A 15,351-nucleotide genomic window follows, 5' to 3' on the forward strand; every position below is an offset into this window, starting at 1 on the left:
TAGGTGCTCAATAAATATTTATTCAGCAAATGAATGACTTAACCATGCAGAGGCGATGGATGAGAGGCTAAAGAGGAAAAGAAATGCCCCACTCTCCTCCTCACCAGCTGCATCCTATGGAGCAGGCTCTATGTGACTTAGAGGCCTGGACTCCATCTTTTGAGTCCCTGAAAGCCCCAGGAGCATGAAGGGAGCAAGCACTGAAGAAGTGACCACCAAGGAATATGACCCTCCCTACCTCTGGGGTCTTTTTTTTTTAATTTTTTTTAATGTGTATTTATTTTTGAGAGACAGAGAGACAGAGCATGAGTGGGGGAGGGGCAGAGAGAGAGGGAGACACAGAATCCAAAGCAGGCTCCAGGCTCTGAACTGTCAGCACAGAGCCTGATGCAGGGCTCAAACTCACGAACTGTGAGATCATGACCTGAGCCAAAGTCAGTTGCTTAAGTGACTGAGCCGCCCAGGCACCCCACTCTGGGGCCTTTTAGACAAGGCCTGTTGGGGCTCAAAAACACTGGGAAGAAGGCTGGTGGACACAGAATAACAAGGCAAAAATGGCTACGAGCAGCCCTCAGTTGTGTCCACATGCATGAGCCCATCAGAGAAGGTACCCAGCCCCTTGCTGGTCTTACTGATGAAGAACTGGAGGCTCAGGGGAGGGGGGGGGGGGAAGTGACTTGCCTAAGGTCACACAGGAGTAGAGGATGAGGCTAAGACCCCACCCAGGATGTTCAGCAGCCCCATACAGGCCTGAAGCAGGAAGCCTCAGAGTGGAGAGGAAAGAAAATGGTGAGCTCACAGGATCTTTCCAGAGCTTCAGAGAAAAGGCAGTATGGGGCTTGCTTTAGCTAGCTACATCTCCAAGGAGCTCAGAGTGGGGGTACTGAGGACCCTATCTCAGATAGGAAAACAGGCTGAAGTCCAATAGTCAGCAAACAGGTGTAGAGGGTTCCTGGAGGTCCCAAACCTGAGCAGGGGAAGGTCACTGGCCTTCTCCAATTGCTCTTTAACAAAGGGGAAAAAATCAGAAGGATCAGGTTGCTCTGTGCATGGCTACTCTGTGGGCTTAAGTCTGGGCCCAAGAACGACAGACATACCGGAAGCTGGAGCCAACCCTATGGTACCTGGACTTCCATGTGGTGAGGACAGACAGAAAAGCCAAGAGCAGTGGGTGAGCATGCAAAGATGCACGTTGGGGGACCTCCGAAGTCCCCTAACCCATCACCTTCATCTTGGTCATCAAGTGACACTCAGAGAGAGAAAGTGAACAGCCCAGGGTTACACAGCCACCCAGAGACTGAAGCAGAACTAGAAGTGGGCCCAGCTCCCCCACTCTGATTGGTAATGGTGACAACTGACACCTTTGGCAGCCTGGTGTTTTTACAGGGCCCAGACTATTGCTTCTCGGCCTTTTGGCTAAGATCAAGTGTACAGGGCCCAGACTATCCTAAGCACTTTATACACATTAACTCACTTACTGCTCACAGCAACCTAAAAGCTGGTGAGGGGAGGCTACTATTAATATCCTCCTTTCACAAGGTGGAAACTGAGGCCCAGAGACCATAAGGGACGGCTCGATGTGGTACAGCTCATGGTGACAGAGCCAGCATCTGGGCTCTTACCCACTCCACTCTACCGCGGCATCCAGAGGACAGGGTTCAGAAGGTCAAAGCCACAAAGGGGCTGCAACCAACAAAGGGAAGTTTTTTTAAACCCCAAAGAAATCTTCAAACACGTTCCACAAAGAAGACCAGTGAAAGAAAATGCTGCTTCCTGTCCAGGAGGCAAGGGATGCAAATTCAGGGCAAGAAGGGCTTGGCATCTAATATCTTCTTCTTCCTGTCATCCCCGTCAAGCTTAGAGGCAAACCCAGATCAGTGCACATCCCTGCTGTGATAGGTCAGGGGAAGCACATCAGAGACGAATTGGAGAGAGCAGGAAAAGTGACCCAATGACACCCAACCCAGGGGACTCACAAAATCAAGAGGTGTCAGCGCCCTGCCAAAGGCCAGAGTGGCAGAGAAATCAGAGTGGACAGGCTAAGTCCCCAAGGCGGGCCAGGCAAGCTCGGGGTTCATCTTCACAGCAGTACGAAGATTGACCTGGCAATCACCGAGCAGTCACATCGATGCCAACACCTTGCCAATCTCCAAGCGCTGTCCAGGAGACCCAGCTGGCACGTGGTAGGCCTCGTGGCTTGGGAGGGGGTGCCCGTGCCAGGTCCACTTAATCTCCACCTACGGTGGAGTGATGGGCAGCAGAACAAGGGAGCAGGATATGTGATGGGTCTCAAGTTTTTGGCAGCCTGGCTGCTAAGCTAGAATGGTGAGGACCGGCTGCGAGGTAGGGCCCACTTCCCCCTCCACATCCTTGGAGAATGTGTGGCCAATGGCCAGGGCATACTGGGCCTGTGCTGTGACTCCCGGAAGCAGTCAGGGGGAGGGGGGTCCAGAGGTCTCCCCCGAAGAAGATGCTACAAAGTACCTCACTCTCACATACACCAAGCTAAATCCAGTGGTAGGACCCCTCCTGCTTCCAGCTCCCCAGCTCCTTGGCTAATTTCAACCACATTTCATCTGATTAGGGGTGAGAAGATTTGCATGCTCTAGGCTCCGTCCCCGTGCAATTGGCCCCAATAATCCCTGAACCAAAAGACCAAACTCTGAAGTGTCATCATTTGACATTCACGCCTTTAGGTCTTGAGAGATGTCTTCTTTTCCAGCGCTCCTCGGAGAGCCTTTGCTTATGGAGAAAAATGCCTGGAGCCAGGGGCCATGGACTGTGAGGACACAGCCTGTAGGGGGCAGAGCTAGATGCAGGAGATGAGCTGATGTTCCCGCACCTGTTACGGATGAGCAAGAAGGAGGCCCCAGAAGGGCAGTGATGGACCCAAGGACACAGGGCTGGTCATCTGTTTGCTCACGTGTTCGTTCTATAAACACCCACTGAGGCCCTGCTGGGTGCAAGGGAGCGTGAGGAGCACAGAGCCAAGAGAGCCCTATCCCTCCCCAGCCTCAAGGAGCCCAGCCAGAGTCAAACGGCAGAGGCCCAGGGAAAGTTCGATAGGCACTGGGGCAGGTGTGCTTGAGGTCTCCCAGGTGGTGAGCCCTGGGGAAGGTCTTCCTCCCTTCAGGTGAGCATCTCCACCTGGGAGGAGAGCAGTTTAGGGAGGGAAGCCCGCAGAGAGGCGGAGACTTGGCCTGAGCCTTAAGGGCAGAGGGCCCCCCCCCCCCCCGCCACTCAGGGCTCTGAGCAAGCAGGGGACACAGCAGGTAGAGCTGGGTTGTGCTAATACACTCCCTTGGGTAAGCAGACATGACCCCAACTGCCAGAAAATTTTAAAACACAGGACTGGCTTTAAAACACTCTGCTCAGCTCCATCTCGCATCGGTCCCCATCCCACGGCCAGGCCCCTCGGCCAGGTCCCTTCTGCCTGACTCGCTCCTCCCTTCAGCCTCCTTCTCATGCTGTTCCCCCACCTGGCATGCCCTTCCCTTCCTCTTCACGTGTCTAAGCCGGTCTGGCTGGGCCGAGTCCCCCGCAGTGTATCTCTTACTTTAACAGACGCATCATCCCAGCCCTTGGTTCTCATTCAGGCAAACTCTGCTAAGCACCTGCTGCAGGCAGGGCGGGGTGCTGGGTCTGGTGGTGCACTGCTCCTCCCGTGCGCACCGAGAGCCGGCTCCTTCCTCTCCTCACACGGGGGCTGCATACACAGAGAGTGTGAAGCCCAGGCCAGCTGGGAAACTCAAGTGAGTCTGGAAGACTGAGCCTCTTCCCCTTCCTGCCCTCCAGCGCAGGCTGCATCTCAGGAGGAAGCATCCCAAGACAGGCACTGTGGCGAAGAATGACAGGAGGCTGAGCCCTACATCCCAGCCTGGCGCAGCTGCAGAGCAGCCCTGCGTTCTCATACCCCTGCTCTGCCTCCGGGAAAGGATGCTGTCCTCAGTGAGTCTCGAGAGGGTCGGGGCCAGCCAGCGAGCTTGTTGCGGGGAGGAAGATGGGGTCCCGAGACAGATCAACCTAGCCCTCTGTGCCTCAGTCTGCCCTTCTGCAGGCCAGAAGAGCAGCCTCAGGCCCCTGAGTGGGAGAAGGGCCAAAGAAGTGAGTCGCTGGGGGCTGGATTTTGTGACCCATTCCACAAACATTTACTAAGCAGCTACTATGTGCCAGGGAGACACATAGCGGAGAACAAAACGGGCAAAAAATCTCTGCCCTCGTGGACCATAAACAAATACACATTTACTTGTCAAGTGCTGTAAGAAAAACAGACCGGGGAACAGGGAACAGAGAGTGATAGCCCGGGGGAGGGTCTATTTAAGATACTGTGGTCAGAAAGGCCTCTCTGAAGAGGGGACAGCTGAGAAGACACCCAAATGCACCGAGGATGTGGGCCACATGGATACTCAGGGAAAGACAGTTCCAGGCAGAGGGACCCACCAGTGCAAAGGCCCTGAGGTGGGCTTATGCCTGGAGTGCTAGAGGAGCAGTGAAGAGGCTGGTGTGGCTGCAGCAGAGAAATGGAGAGGAGAGTGGAAGGAGAAAAGACCAGGGGGGCAGCAGGAAAGGAAGCAGCCCTCTCTTAGGGGGTCTCTGGATCTCAGGGGGGGGGCCCTGGGGCAAACCTCTCTGGTTTCCCAGATATATGAGGAGTGTCAGCACCCCCCCCCCCCACCCCCGTGGCACAAATCTTTCTGGCTGGCCAAGCTCTTCCCCCTTCACCTCGGAGCCTCCAGAAGGCAAGTGTCCCTCACAGCAAGAGAAGCTGAGTCCAGAGATGTCACAGAGCTGTGGGATGAGGAGGTGCCCCGGCCTTGAGCCTTGGCTGCCGGTCACCACCCTTGCCGCTGCACTGACTGAGGCCATCTAAATGCAAGTCTGATGCTCAGCCCTGGGAGTTGGAGCTGGAGGTCAGACCAGCAACAGCTTGACTCACCAGCATCTCTGGAATATCAATAGGGGACACAGGGACACAGCGGGGAGATGAGGCTTTGGAACTTCTCGCCATGCAAGGGACAGGACGTCCTCCAAGGAGCAGGCCTGACCCACCTGCCCCCTCCCCTTCTTGTCACCACCAGAGAGGCCATGGCGTTCCCACCCTAGAGGCACGGGCCTGGATGTGCCCAGCGTGCTGGAACCACCTACCGGAGAGGACCAGAACCAAATTCCCCAGGTGACCCCCTGGAGAGACCCCTGCCAGGAACTGACCTGTGTCCTTCCTGCCACATTCACCAGAAGTGGGGGAGCCTTCTGCTGGATTCAAATTCCACTCCTGCTATTTTCCAGCTGGGTGGCCTCAGGGGAGTTACTTAACCTCTCTGAGCCTCAGTTTTGCCATCCATATAATGGAGCTGTCTTGAGGGCTAGATGAGTTAACACGAACCAAGTGTATAAAACAAGACCTGGTCCACGGGAGGACTCCATAAATACTGCCTCCTAATATCATCCATTCTCCTGTCGCCCACACAGGGAGCCTGGGCTGCTACTCCACACTTCCGTTTGACCTTAAGCAGGCCCCTTAACTTCCCTGAGCCTTCCTCTTCCTCATCCGTGAAATGGAGCACTGCTGCAAGTAAACCGAGGCTCACAGGGGGGCCCATGGGCAGAGAAAGGCTGTGACGCTATAAAAGCTTACACCCCAGAGCCCCACCCTGAGAGGGCCCAGGACGGTGGTGGGAGGCACCGAGGGCAGGGCCACGTCTGTACCACCCCCTCAAGCCTGTCTCTCCCTCCCTAGGTGACTCACTCGGCATTATCTCAGGAGCCCAGGTGGGGCCTGCGCTGCATGCCTAATCCCAGCACTGGTTGTACTCTGCCTTTCGGCCTTCCCCTCCGCAGCCGCAGCCTGGCAAGGAGGAGGGAGCCCTGGCGTTCAAAGCGGGGGAAATGCACAAGCGTGCACACGCACAAGGGCCTGTCCCCGGACACCCCTACTGAGGCAGGCCTGCCGGTCACGAGCCCAGAAAATCACATATGTGCGCCCCTCACTCCCACACGTGTCCTGCCCTAGCTGCCTTGGGAGCTCACCTCGTTGTCCTGTCGCCACGAGACCTGCTGTCCTGTAAGGCCCAGGCTGGCCTGGGCTCCTGTGGTTTTGTCATTAGCCCTGCCCCAGAACGTGGCCTGCAGCTTCAGTCAGGGCCCCCACAGACCTTCCAGCTCGCCCCAGGCCTCCCTAAGAATGGTCAGGGAGCAGGGAGGGCCATAGCCCAGGCAGCCAGACCCCTGATAATAAACCTCTGGTGTGTGTCCCAGAGCTCCCACAGCCATGGGCCAGAAGCACGTTTCGTTCTGGTTTACCCCCATTTCACAGAAGAGAAAACCAAAACTGAGCAGCGGAATGACTTTCCAGGGCTCTCACGGCCAAGAAGTGGCCAAGCCGGAGCCTGGGTCCGTCCGCCAGAGCTGGCCCGTTAACCACATGCTGCCACCCCTGTGATCCAGGCTGGGAGAGACGGACAGCATGGGGTTGAAGGGCCTGGGTCTGACCGCCTGGCTCCAAGTCCTGCTCCAGCACCTCACTGTGTGAGCCTGGGCAAGCCACCTCACCCCTTTGAGCCTTAGTTCCCCCATCTGTAAAATGGGAACACAAACACCAGGCCCTCAGGGGTTATCACCAGGATTCATGATTGTGGAGGGAGGGTGCCTGGCACGGGGCAGGGCTCAGTCAAGGGCCACAGGATGGCCCAGGGAGAGCATGGTGCTAATGGGGGCTGGGAAATTCGGGGCCAGGGCTTTCTTTATGCCCTGTGCCAATGGCCCAGTCAGCGCTGGGTGCTATGCGAGAGCTCCCCACCCAGAGGACAGAGCTGGGTTCCATCCCTGGTCCTCCACATCCTGGTTACGTGGCCTTGGGAAAATGACCTACTCTCTCTGGCCTCAGTTTCTCCATCTCTAAATTGGACACAGTTATGTTCCCCTGTAGGACCCCAAGTCCATACAGCAGGCACCCAGGACTTGCTGGCCAAGCTCCCCTCAGCTCTGATGTGCATCCTCAGCCTGGCAGGTGTGCCCTCCCCTCTACACCGCTGACACTTCTCTGAGCAACTCACAGATGATTTATACTTCAGAGGACGAATCAATACAATATACGGCCAAAGACATCTTTAATCTTTCACAGGGATTAGGCTACAAGGTACAGCGGCCTCTTTCTACAGGCCGCTCAATTCTGATTTCAATTTGGCCAGCCGGAGCATGGCTTTCTCTCTCCTTTTCTTTTCATCCACCTAAAGACGTTCCTCCAAATCAAATTTCATTTAGCAGGATGAGGGGAGACCTAGCTACCCGAACACGAGGGCAGGCCCAGCCAGGGCCCTGGGGCTGCAAGGCGAGACAGCAGGAGGGTCTGAGGAGGTGGGAGGTCAGGCCAGGCAGGAGACCAGCCCCTTGGCGACGGGATGGGGCACAGGGGTGCTGTGATGGGCACCTGTGCCAGGCCAGGAGGGCCCCTGAGCCGCAGGCCCTGGCAGAACAGCTAGTTCTCTTATTTTTCTAGAATTCCTTTTAGAAAATCTTGAGCAGACTTCATATTTTCTAACTACCAAATGACTGATTATATGCTTGTGGCAAATTCAAACAGTAGTCTGAGTTTCAGCCAAAACACAACACCTAGACTTCACCCCAGTGGGATCTGTGTGTGTGCATGCATGCACGTGTATGTGACTGTCTGTCATGCCCCCATCCATGGGAAACAGGGGCAGAAGATGGAGTGATGAATACAAAAGCAGTTACGACGTCTGGTCCTGGAGCCAGACAGCCTGGGTTCAAATCCCTTCTCCACCTCTCACTTGTATGACCCGGTGCCAGCTATTATTTGGCCCCTCCAAGCCTCAGTTTCCTCCCCTATAAAAGAGGGGTGCCTACCTCATGGGGTAGAGAGGATCACCCAGGACAACAGGTGCTCGGTGTGTGCCAGGCACATAGGGAGAGCTTTGTGAGTACCAGGAGTGGCTTCTAGAACCTTATGGCAGGGACTGAACACAACCGAATATGAAAATTCTAGACCTTCTGTCCCTGCCCCCATCTAGCGCCTCTGTCCCCAAATCCTGACGCCCACCTTAAAGAGACAGGCGGTGGGCTAGTGTGGGAAAGGATTCAAGCCACTGGGGACAGGCACCGCCAGAGCAGGGTGGGCAGGGCCAGACCAGAGAGAGGCACCTGTGTCTGAGCAAAGCAGGGAAGCACATGTGGGCAGCCACAGGCAGGGGGCTGGGGCACCAGGGGCCTGATGCTACCAGGGGGCCCCCAGGGAGCTGCCGCCCACCTGCCTGGAGGTGAGAGCAGGGCCCATCTACCCCATGCCCCCCTCTGCCTGGCCAGCTGCCAGAGCGGGGAGTGGCCTGGAGACGCAGCCATCGGTCAGCGCCGCCCCACTTCCGTCCTCTCCGCCAGGTTACAGGCACCCGAGCTGTGCTGGCTGTACAATTAAAGGGGCTTATCTGAGATTTATAGCAGGATTATGCCCGCAGGGTGTTACCAACGCCAGCCTCTGGATACTCTGTGGTCCTTAGGAAAAGCAATTAGAGTCCCGGGGTTATACGGGTATAAATATACAGATGCCATCCTCCAAGGTCGAGGGCGCCACAGTGAGCTATTTAGAGAAAGAGCCTTGGGAGAGGCCAGGGGCCCCTCTGCCAGGAGCTGGGTCTGTCGGAAGGGGGAAGAGCCTCTCTGCTTCCCCCACACCCTATCCTCTCTGAACTATCCCTCTTATCAAGGCTCACCCAACCCAGCTGGAGCCCTCAGCCCAGGGGCCTGACTGCTGATCCGGATCCCCACCACCACAGCCCCATGCAGGCCACCCTCCCTCAGCCGGGCCATGGGGCCATCGGAACCAAGTGGCCCAGGCTTCAGACTTGGCAGAGCGTTAACCCTTGCTGTGCCTGCCTCTTACTGCTTGCTGATACCTAAAAGCTTTATCCTTGGAGCTTTTGAGGACAATTAAGGGAATGCAGCAAGCTTAATGGGGAGAAGGGTGCCCGGTGGTGAATGGGGGAGACCTCCAGGAGAGCACATCACCTTCGCAGGTCCTCACATCCCACCCAGGGGCACCTCCTTCCCTGCAGCCACAAGGAAGAAGCACAGCCCCGCCTGCCCCATGTAAGACACGGCCCCTTCTCTCACCCCACACCTCCCCTCCACACACACAGCTCAATTCCTCAAACAATTCTTTCTCCAAGAACCTGCTGGCTGATCTCCCAGCTCCTGGGTCCCTGAGACCCGCCCCTAAACAAGACCACCTCCGTCCCCACCCCCTTCCCCTTCTCTCTCTGTCTGAGAACAGCAGCTGTCCCACTGGATCCCGCGCCCGGAATACTGGCGGTCCCTCTGTCTGCCTGGCCACGTCTGCAGAAGTCATTCCGTCCACCCCTTGCCCCTGGGAGTCACCCAGCAGGCCGGCAAGGCCACAGACTGTGCCCCAGTGCTCCCGGGAGAGACTGAGGCCCACGAGGGAATGGCCTGGGGCAGGACCCAGAGAGTGGCTCTCAGGCGGCACTTGGCCACTGTGCCCTGACATCCCCCTGTTCCCAAGCATGACTCACCATCCTCCCGGGACTTCTGGATGAAGGCCTCCACGCCGCTCTCGCCGTAGCTGCCCTCCGAGGCCAGCGTGGACACGTAGTTCCACTTGAGGGCGCGAACGATGTCCACCATGGCCTGGGCCTGGTACGTGTCCGAGGGCACCACTCGGGAGAAGAAGTCGTAGCGGCTGTTGTCACTCAGGTCGGGGGCTGTGGAGGCGTAGCTGATCTGGGGTATCTGGGGGCGAGAGGGGCCGCTGATGGGGGCTGCTGGCACCCCCACCATCCCCAGCCAGCACCACACCACTACTCACCACCTCCTTTCGTCCCCACTGCCTTGGGAAGGGTCAGGGCACTGCCTCCTCTTGTCTTGGGCGAGACCCTGTGTTATGGGTTGGACCACACACACACACACACACACACACACACACACCCTGGAATCATACAGGATTACATACATAAACACACAGCAGAGCCTCTGGGTGCCTCCATTTACATAAAGACTGAGAGTCCTTTTGCCCATCAACTCCCCCCAGGCAGCCACTCATGTCACCACCCAGCAGACCCTGTCCCCATGGCTCCTTTGTCCTGCGCAGGTCAGAGAAGACAGGGCCCCACCCACCCCACAGGTAGAATTACAGGAGGACAGAGTGGACAGGGAACCCACCCCGGGGAAGTCCCTCTCTCCGCAGCCTGGGATACAGGGCCCAACAGCAGACTCCTGCCCCAGCTCTCCACAGAGCACCTTTCTGCACCCACAGACCCCCACCTGGGCCCTCCCCAGGCAAAAGTGAGATGCAGAGCCCTTAAGCTGTCCTTCTTCCTGTGGTTGACATCCAACCATTCCCAAAGGACAAAAACCTCACAGCCAGCCTGTGGCAACTGAGAGTGGGGAATGTTCCGGGGGCAGCAGGATTTGGGGCACACCCTGGACAAGAGGTTGCCCACTTGGACTGTGCCTTGGGTGTCCCTATCCCCAGGGACACTGGAGGTCTGCCTTCCAATGAGGATGCCCATTAGGAAAAGAACATGGCCCAGCCCAGCCCCTGTGATGCCCCCCCAAGGCGGGCCCCAGCAAGCCCCTCATTGCCTCCCCTCACTGAGCTCATCCAAGAAAAAGGAAAGGATGAGGTGGGAAAAAACAGATGTTTGGTTGTCTGGATTTGCTGAGCAACTAAGGGTTAACCCCCAAACCCTCTCATTGTAGTTCTTGTGATCTTTATAAGATGGCATATGCTATGTTAACCACTGTGGCACTGTTTCTAATAGCAAATCTCTGGAGGCTACGGCCACACAGGAATACTATTTGGCCGTGAAAAAGAACCAGGCAGCTTTCCATGCACTGCTCTGCACAGCTCTCCAAGACCCACAGAGGAAAGAAAGAAACGAGGCACAGTTCCGCGTGTGAACAGCATCCCCATTATCACGTGAGGGGGCAGGACAGACTCTCGCCGCCCTGAAACGAAACAGCTAAGTTGCCTCCAGAAGAGGGAACCAGGTGGCTAGGGAACAGGGTTGGGAGGACACCTTCCCCCTCGTACCCCGTGTATGTTTCGCATGTAGAATCATGCAAACATACCTCCCGCCTAGAATCTTCCCAAACCGAAGCATCCGCCCCCTTTCCTACCTGTGTCAACAGCCTCTGAAAACTAGCCCGGTCCTCCTTGCCTTGGAGAGCGCAGAGCACGAAAACAACACCCCCAAGAATGTGGACTCTGGCCAGATAGCTGATGGTTAATTGTAAACGTCTGTTATGTTTAAGGCCCACTAAGGGTATCACAGCCGCAGGGGTTGGTCGGGTGTTTAAGAGTCCGTCATTCGGAACAGTCTCCCAGCTTCAGCACTATTAATGCTTTGGGGGTATAATTCTTTGTTGGGGGGCTGTTCTGTGCACTGAGAGATGTTGAGCAGCAACCCCAGCCTCTACCCACTAGATCCCAGAAGCCCCTGCCTTCCGCAGTTGTAACAATCAAAAACGTCTCTAGACGGAGCCAAGTGCCTCCCGGGGAGCAGAGCAGAACTGTCCCCGGTTGAGACCTGCAGTTTTAGAGATATGTACTGAAATATTGAAGGATGCAGGGATCTGAGGAGGTCTGGGGTTTGTTTCCAAAGCATCACAGTGAGAGCACATCCAAGAAGAAAGAATAATGGCCAAGAACGGACAACTCTGAGTCACATGTACGTGGGGGCTCACCACCCTATTTGTTTTGAACATATCTGAAATGTCCATATTTAACCAATTTTTAACAATAAAACAAAACAGACAGCACCCCTGAATCATCCCCCTGAACAGAAGTGCCCTGAATTTGGGGCTGGAGCAGGTGGTGGGGACTGGGGGGCCAGGGCCTGCCCTACCAGCCTGCCGTCCCAGCAGGTCCCCGAGAGAAGACAGGTTGTCTGTCAGCTTCTGGGGTGTTTGTCAGCTTGGGCCTGGGCCTGGGCCTCAGCGAGGAGTGCTAATCACAGGCCCAGGAACCCACTCTCTTCCTAATTAGAAGAAGCTTGTCTCCTGCTTCTGATGTTTCCACCCAACACAGCGCTTGTGTCAAAAGGGACTGTGCCCAGCAGAGGGGCACGAAGCCCAGGGAGGTCTCGGGGTCCCTCCCACAGGCAACTTCTCACTCATCCTTCATTCCTCCTTCCAAGCCACCTCCCTGCCTCCCCTCCGGTTCAGGCACTCTGCATGGGCAGGGACGGCAGCCGGACAGACGGACGTCCGGGGATCAGGACCCAGGCCCCCATCCCACCACGAGCCCCCATTCCCACAAAGGGTGGGAGGGCCAAGCATGGGGTTCCCACAGGGTACACGTTAGTCAGCCTGCAGGGGTGCCCCGGTCTCGGATTTTGGGAGCCCAGGAGGGGCCCCTGATCTGCCCCCAACAATTCCTGAGACCCTGGAACAGGGATCCAGCCCTGAGGTGGTTGGGAGGGAGGGGACAGCTTCCTGAGCAGGGTCAGGGGATAATCCCTGGCCAGCTCCTCCTCCCCGTCCGAAGGCTCCTCAGTTCCAGGCCACCCAAGTTTCCTAGCGTGGTGGTTTCAGCAGAGATTTGGAAGCTAAACTGCTCAGGTTCAAATCCCAGCTCAGCCACCCACCAACTGGGAAGCCTCCAGAAAGTTGCTTCACCTCTCAGGCCTCAGTTTTCTCAGCTGCCAAATGGGAGGTCGTGAGGGTCACATGAGGGAATTTTCGGGAACTGTGGGCAGGCAGTAAGCACTCAAAAGGTTAGCCCAAAGGTGGGCTATGATCCCTCCCGCTACACCTCCCTTAGCCCTCTATCCCCATGCCCCCCCACCGGGTCCTTCCCCCAGCTCTCTCCCAGTGCTGTTACTACTGTGCTCCTGGCGGTGGGGGGCCTCCTCCTGGAATGCTGACCCGCAGGCTCTCCAAGGCCCTCCTCCCCCCTGGCCCCACCCAGGCCTGAAGTGCATGGGGAGACGCAGGGACCCCCCCCTCACCGGACACCCGGGACAGGGTGACTGGGACAACCTGGCCCAAGGGCGCTCTGACTGATGCCTCCTCAGCTCTGTCTCAGCAGCACAGCTGAAGCCAGAGGGGCATTTGATTAACATTCTCCTCAGAGAAGTCCTCTCCTCTCCCAACAGCAGCACGACAGGGGAGGGGGCGGCCACGCCCCTGCCAATGCCGGCACAAGGGTCAGCCACAACCTGGATTCCAGCAGCCCCTGACCAACCATGGCTGGCCTACTCTCGGTCCATCTGCCTGGCTCCTTCTGCCCACAGGGCCCCTGTCACCTCTTCCAGGCAGCCCTCCCTGAGCTCCAGAGAGCCTGCTCAGACCTCCCCCAGCACAGAGTAGGGCTGCTCCAGGGGCACCAGGCACGTCCTCCTGGGGTGAAGATGCCTGGTCTTGTCAACTCAGCAGGCATTTTAAGACGCCCCCGTCATGCTGGGCAGGGCTACTTGTGGAAACGCAGAGAAAAGTGGACTGCTCCCAACACCCACTGCACCCCTGGAAGGAGCAGGTGGGGGCACCCCAGAGTGACGCAGAGTGTGTCTGGAGCTGGCACCCGGCAGAACCTCCCGCTTGCAGAAGGGATGAGTGACTGAGGGGAGAGAGGGAGGCGGTGAAAAAAATCTCTCTCTCCCTCTCTCTGTCTGTCTGTCTCTCTCTCTCTCTCTCTCAGGCTTCTAGAGTGACAAGGAGGTCCACGCCACATGGGGAAAGACAAAAGCTGCTTCCGGGCTTGAGCAACAATGAAGATGAATGCCAAGTGCATCTGTCTGTGTGTGTGTGTGTGTGTATGTGCGCGTGTGCACCCACGTGTGCATGCACGTGCTGGGGCATGTGCCCCGAGCACACGAGCGCACAGTACATTCATTCATTCCTCCCACCAATAGTCACTGAGCACCGCCAGCCTGCCAGGCATAGTTCTGAGTGCTGGCGATGGACAGGTGGACAATCTGTCCTCGTGGGGCTCCCAGTCGAGACACAGGCAGGCAATGGAAAGGGGATACCAAGCTGTTAGACGGGAATAAGGGCCCATGAGAAAAAGGAAGAACAGGGCAGGGCACTGTTAGAGGGGCCAGAGGAAGTCTCTCTGATAAGGTGACATCTGAGCCAAGACCCCAAGGAGGTGAAGGAAGGAGCCATGTGGGTAATTGGAGGGAGGGCATTTCAGGCAGGGGGAAGAGCCAGTGCAAAGGCCCGTGCGCATATGTGTGCTGAGAGCCTGAACTTGCTCTCAGGCTGCCCCGGGCCAGGTCGGCAGCCCCGCATACCTGCCTACATGTGGCAAAACAGCCAGACACGCAGGCAGTGCCCCAGGGTGCCCACAGCACAGACTCGGGGTCACTGGCTCCCAGTCTAGCAGAATCTAGGGACTCCCTGAGAGTGGCTGGTCCACGTCCCACACCGTCCAGAGGAGAAGGGGGTAGGAGGTGGGACACCCCCAGCACGTAACAGCCAACCAGAGCGCAGTCCCCTGAAAGCCAATACTTCATTCAAGGCTGTTTATAGAACAGTCAGGGATGAAGCCTCTACCTTGACCTCAGCAAGGCCTGCAGCACCCTGAGTCACGCAGCCAGGGGCCCATGGCCATCACCATGGATACCCCAGGGCCACACCACAATAACCCCAACCCTCTTCCTGTGAGCTTTAGTGTTTAAAGGCACCTCCCCTTTCTGCCTCTTCCCTAATGCTTTGGGCAGCACAGCATCGGCTCCAGCTTTGGCTCTAGCACACTACGGAGCCAGCCTGCGCATGCGCAGGGCTGTGTTATGACCCAGCCTTGTCATCCAGCTTTGTGACCTTAGCAAGCGAGCGGCCTCTCTGGGCCTCAGTTTCCTCCCCTATCAAGAAGTCACAGTAACAACAGAAGGGACTGCACGAGCAAGTACTTGCAAAGTGCTTCAAACACGTGGGCGCTGCTGGGTATTATCCTTGGAGAAGGAGGCAAGGCTAGGACCAACGTGCCCATTTTGCAGATGACAAAACTGAGGCTCGGGGAGAGGAAAGTACCCTCTGAACATCACAGCCAGGAGACATCAGAAAGAAGGCACCGATTCAGCTGCTCTGCTTCCTGTTCACTATCCCCGAGTCCTGGCCCCAAGCCCTGCCCACCGTCCCAGCTGACTCTGCTCTTTCTGCCCCACCCACAAGCCAGACCAGGCAGCCACAGATTGAAGCTGGGACCCTGGGGCCACCTCCGGCCGCCGGCCAGGCCAGGCCCCAGGCAGACCTCGGGGCCCCCACGTGGCTGGATGCAGCCCCTCTCACCAGGGAAGCAGGGAGACCCCGCATTGGGCCAGGCAGACCCCGGATTGGCTGCCTGCTCCCCGCCCTTCTGATCCTGGCTGCTTGAGGCCT

At 57.2% G+C, this 15,351-nt stretch overlaps 1 protein-coding gene across 5 annotated transcripts in view; it reads right to left on the minus strand.

Annotated features, from left to right (window-relative positions):
- Positions 1-15,351, minus strand: part of GRM4 (glutamate metabotropic receptor 4) — a 115,640-nt gene that overhangs the window by 52,790 nt on the left and 47,499 nt on the right. For all 5 annotated transcript variants that reach the window (XM_060615230.3, XM_078446834.2, XM_060615225.3 and 2 more), the window contains one exon: positions 9,543-9,759. In XM_060615230.3, the coding sequence (XP_060471213.1) occupies positions 9,543-9,654 (112 nt within the window). In that variant the 5' untranslated portion in view covers positions 9,655-9,759. The remainder of the gene's footprint in view (positions 1-9,542; positions 9,760-15,351) is intronic.

The sequence above is a fragment of the Panthera onca genome, chromosome B2 (genome assembly GCF_046562875.1).
Source record: "Panthera onca isolate mPanOnc1 chromosome B2, mPanOnc1 haplotype 2, whole genome shotgun sequence".
Classification (NCBI taxonomy): domain Eukaryota; kingdom Metazoa; phylum Chordata; class Mammalia; order Carnivora; family Felidae; genus Panthera; species Panthera onca.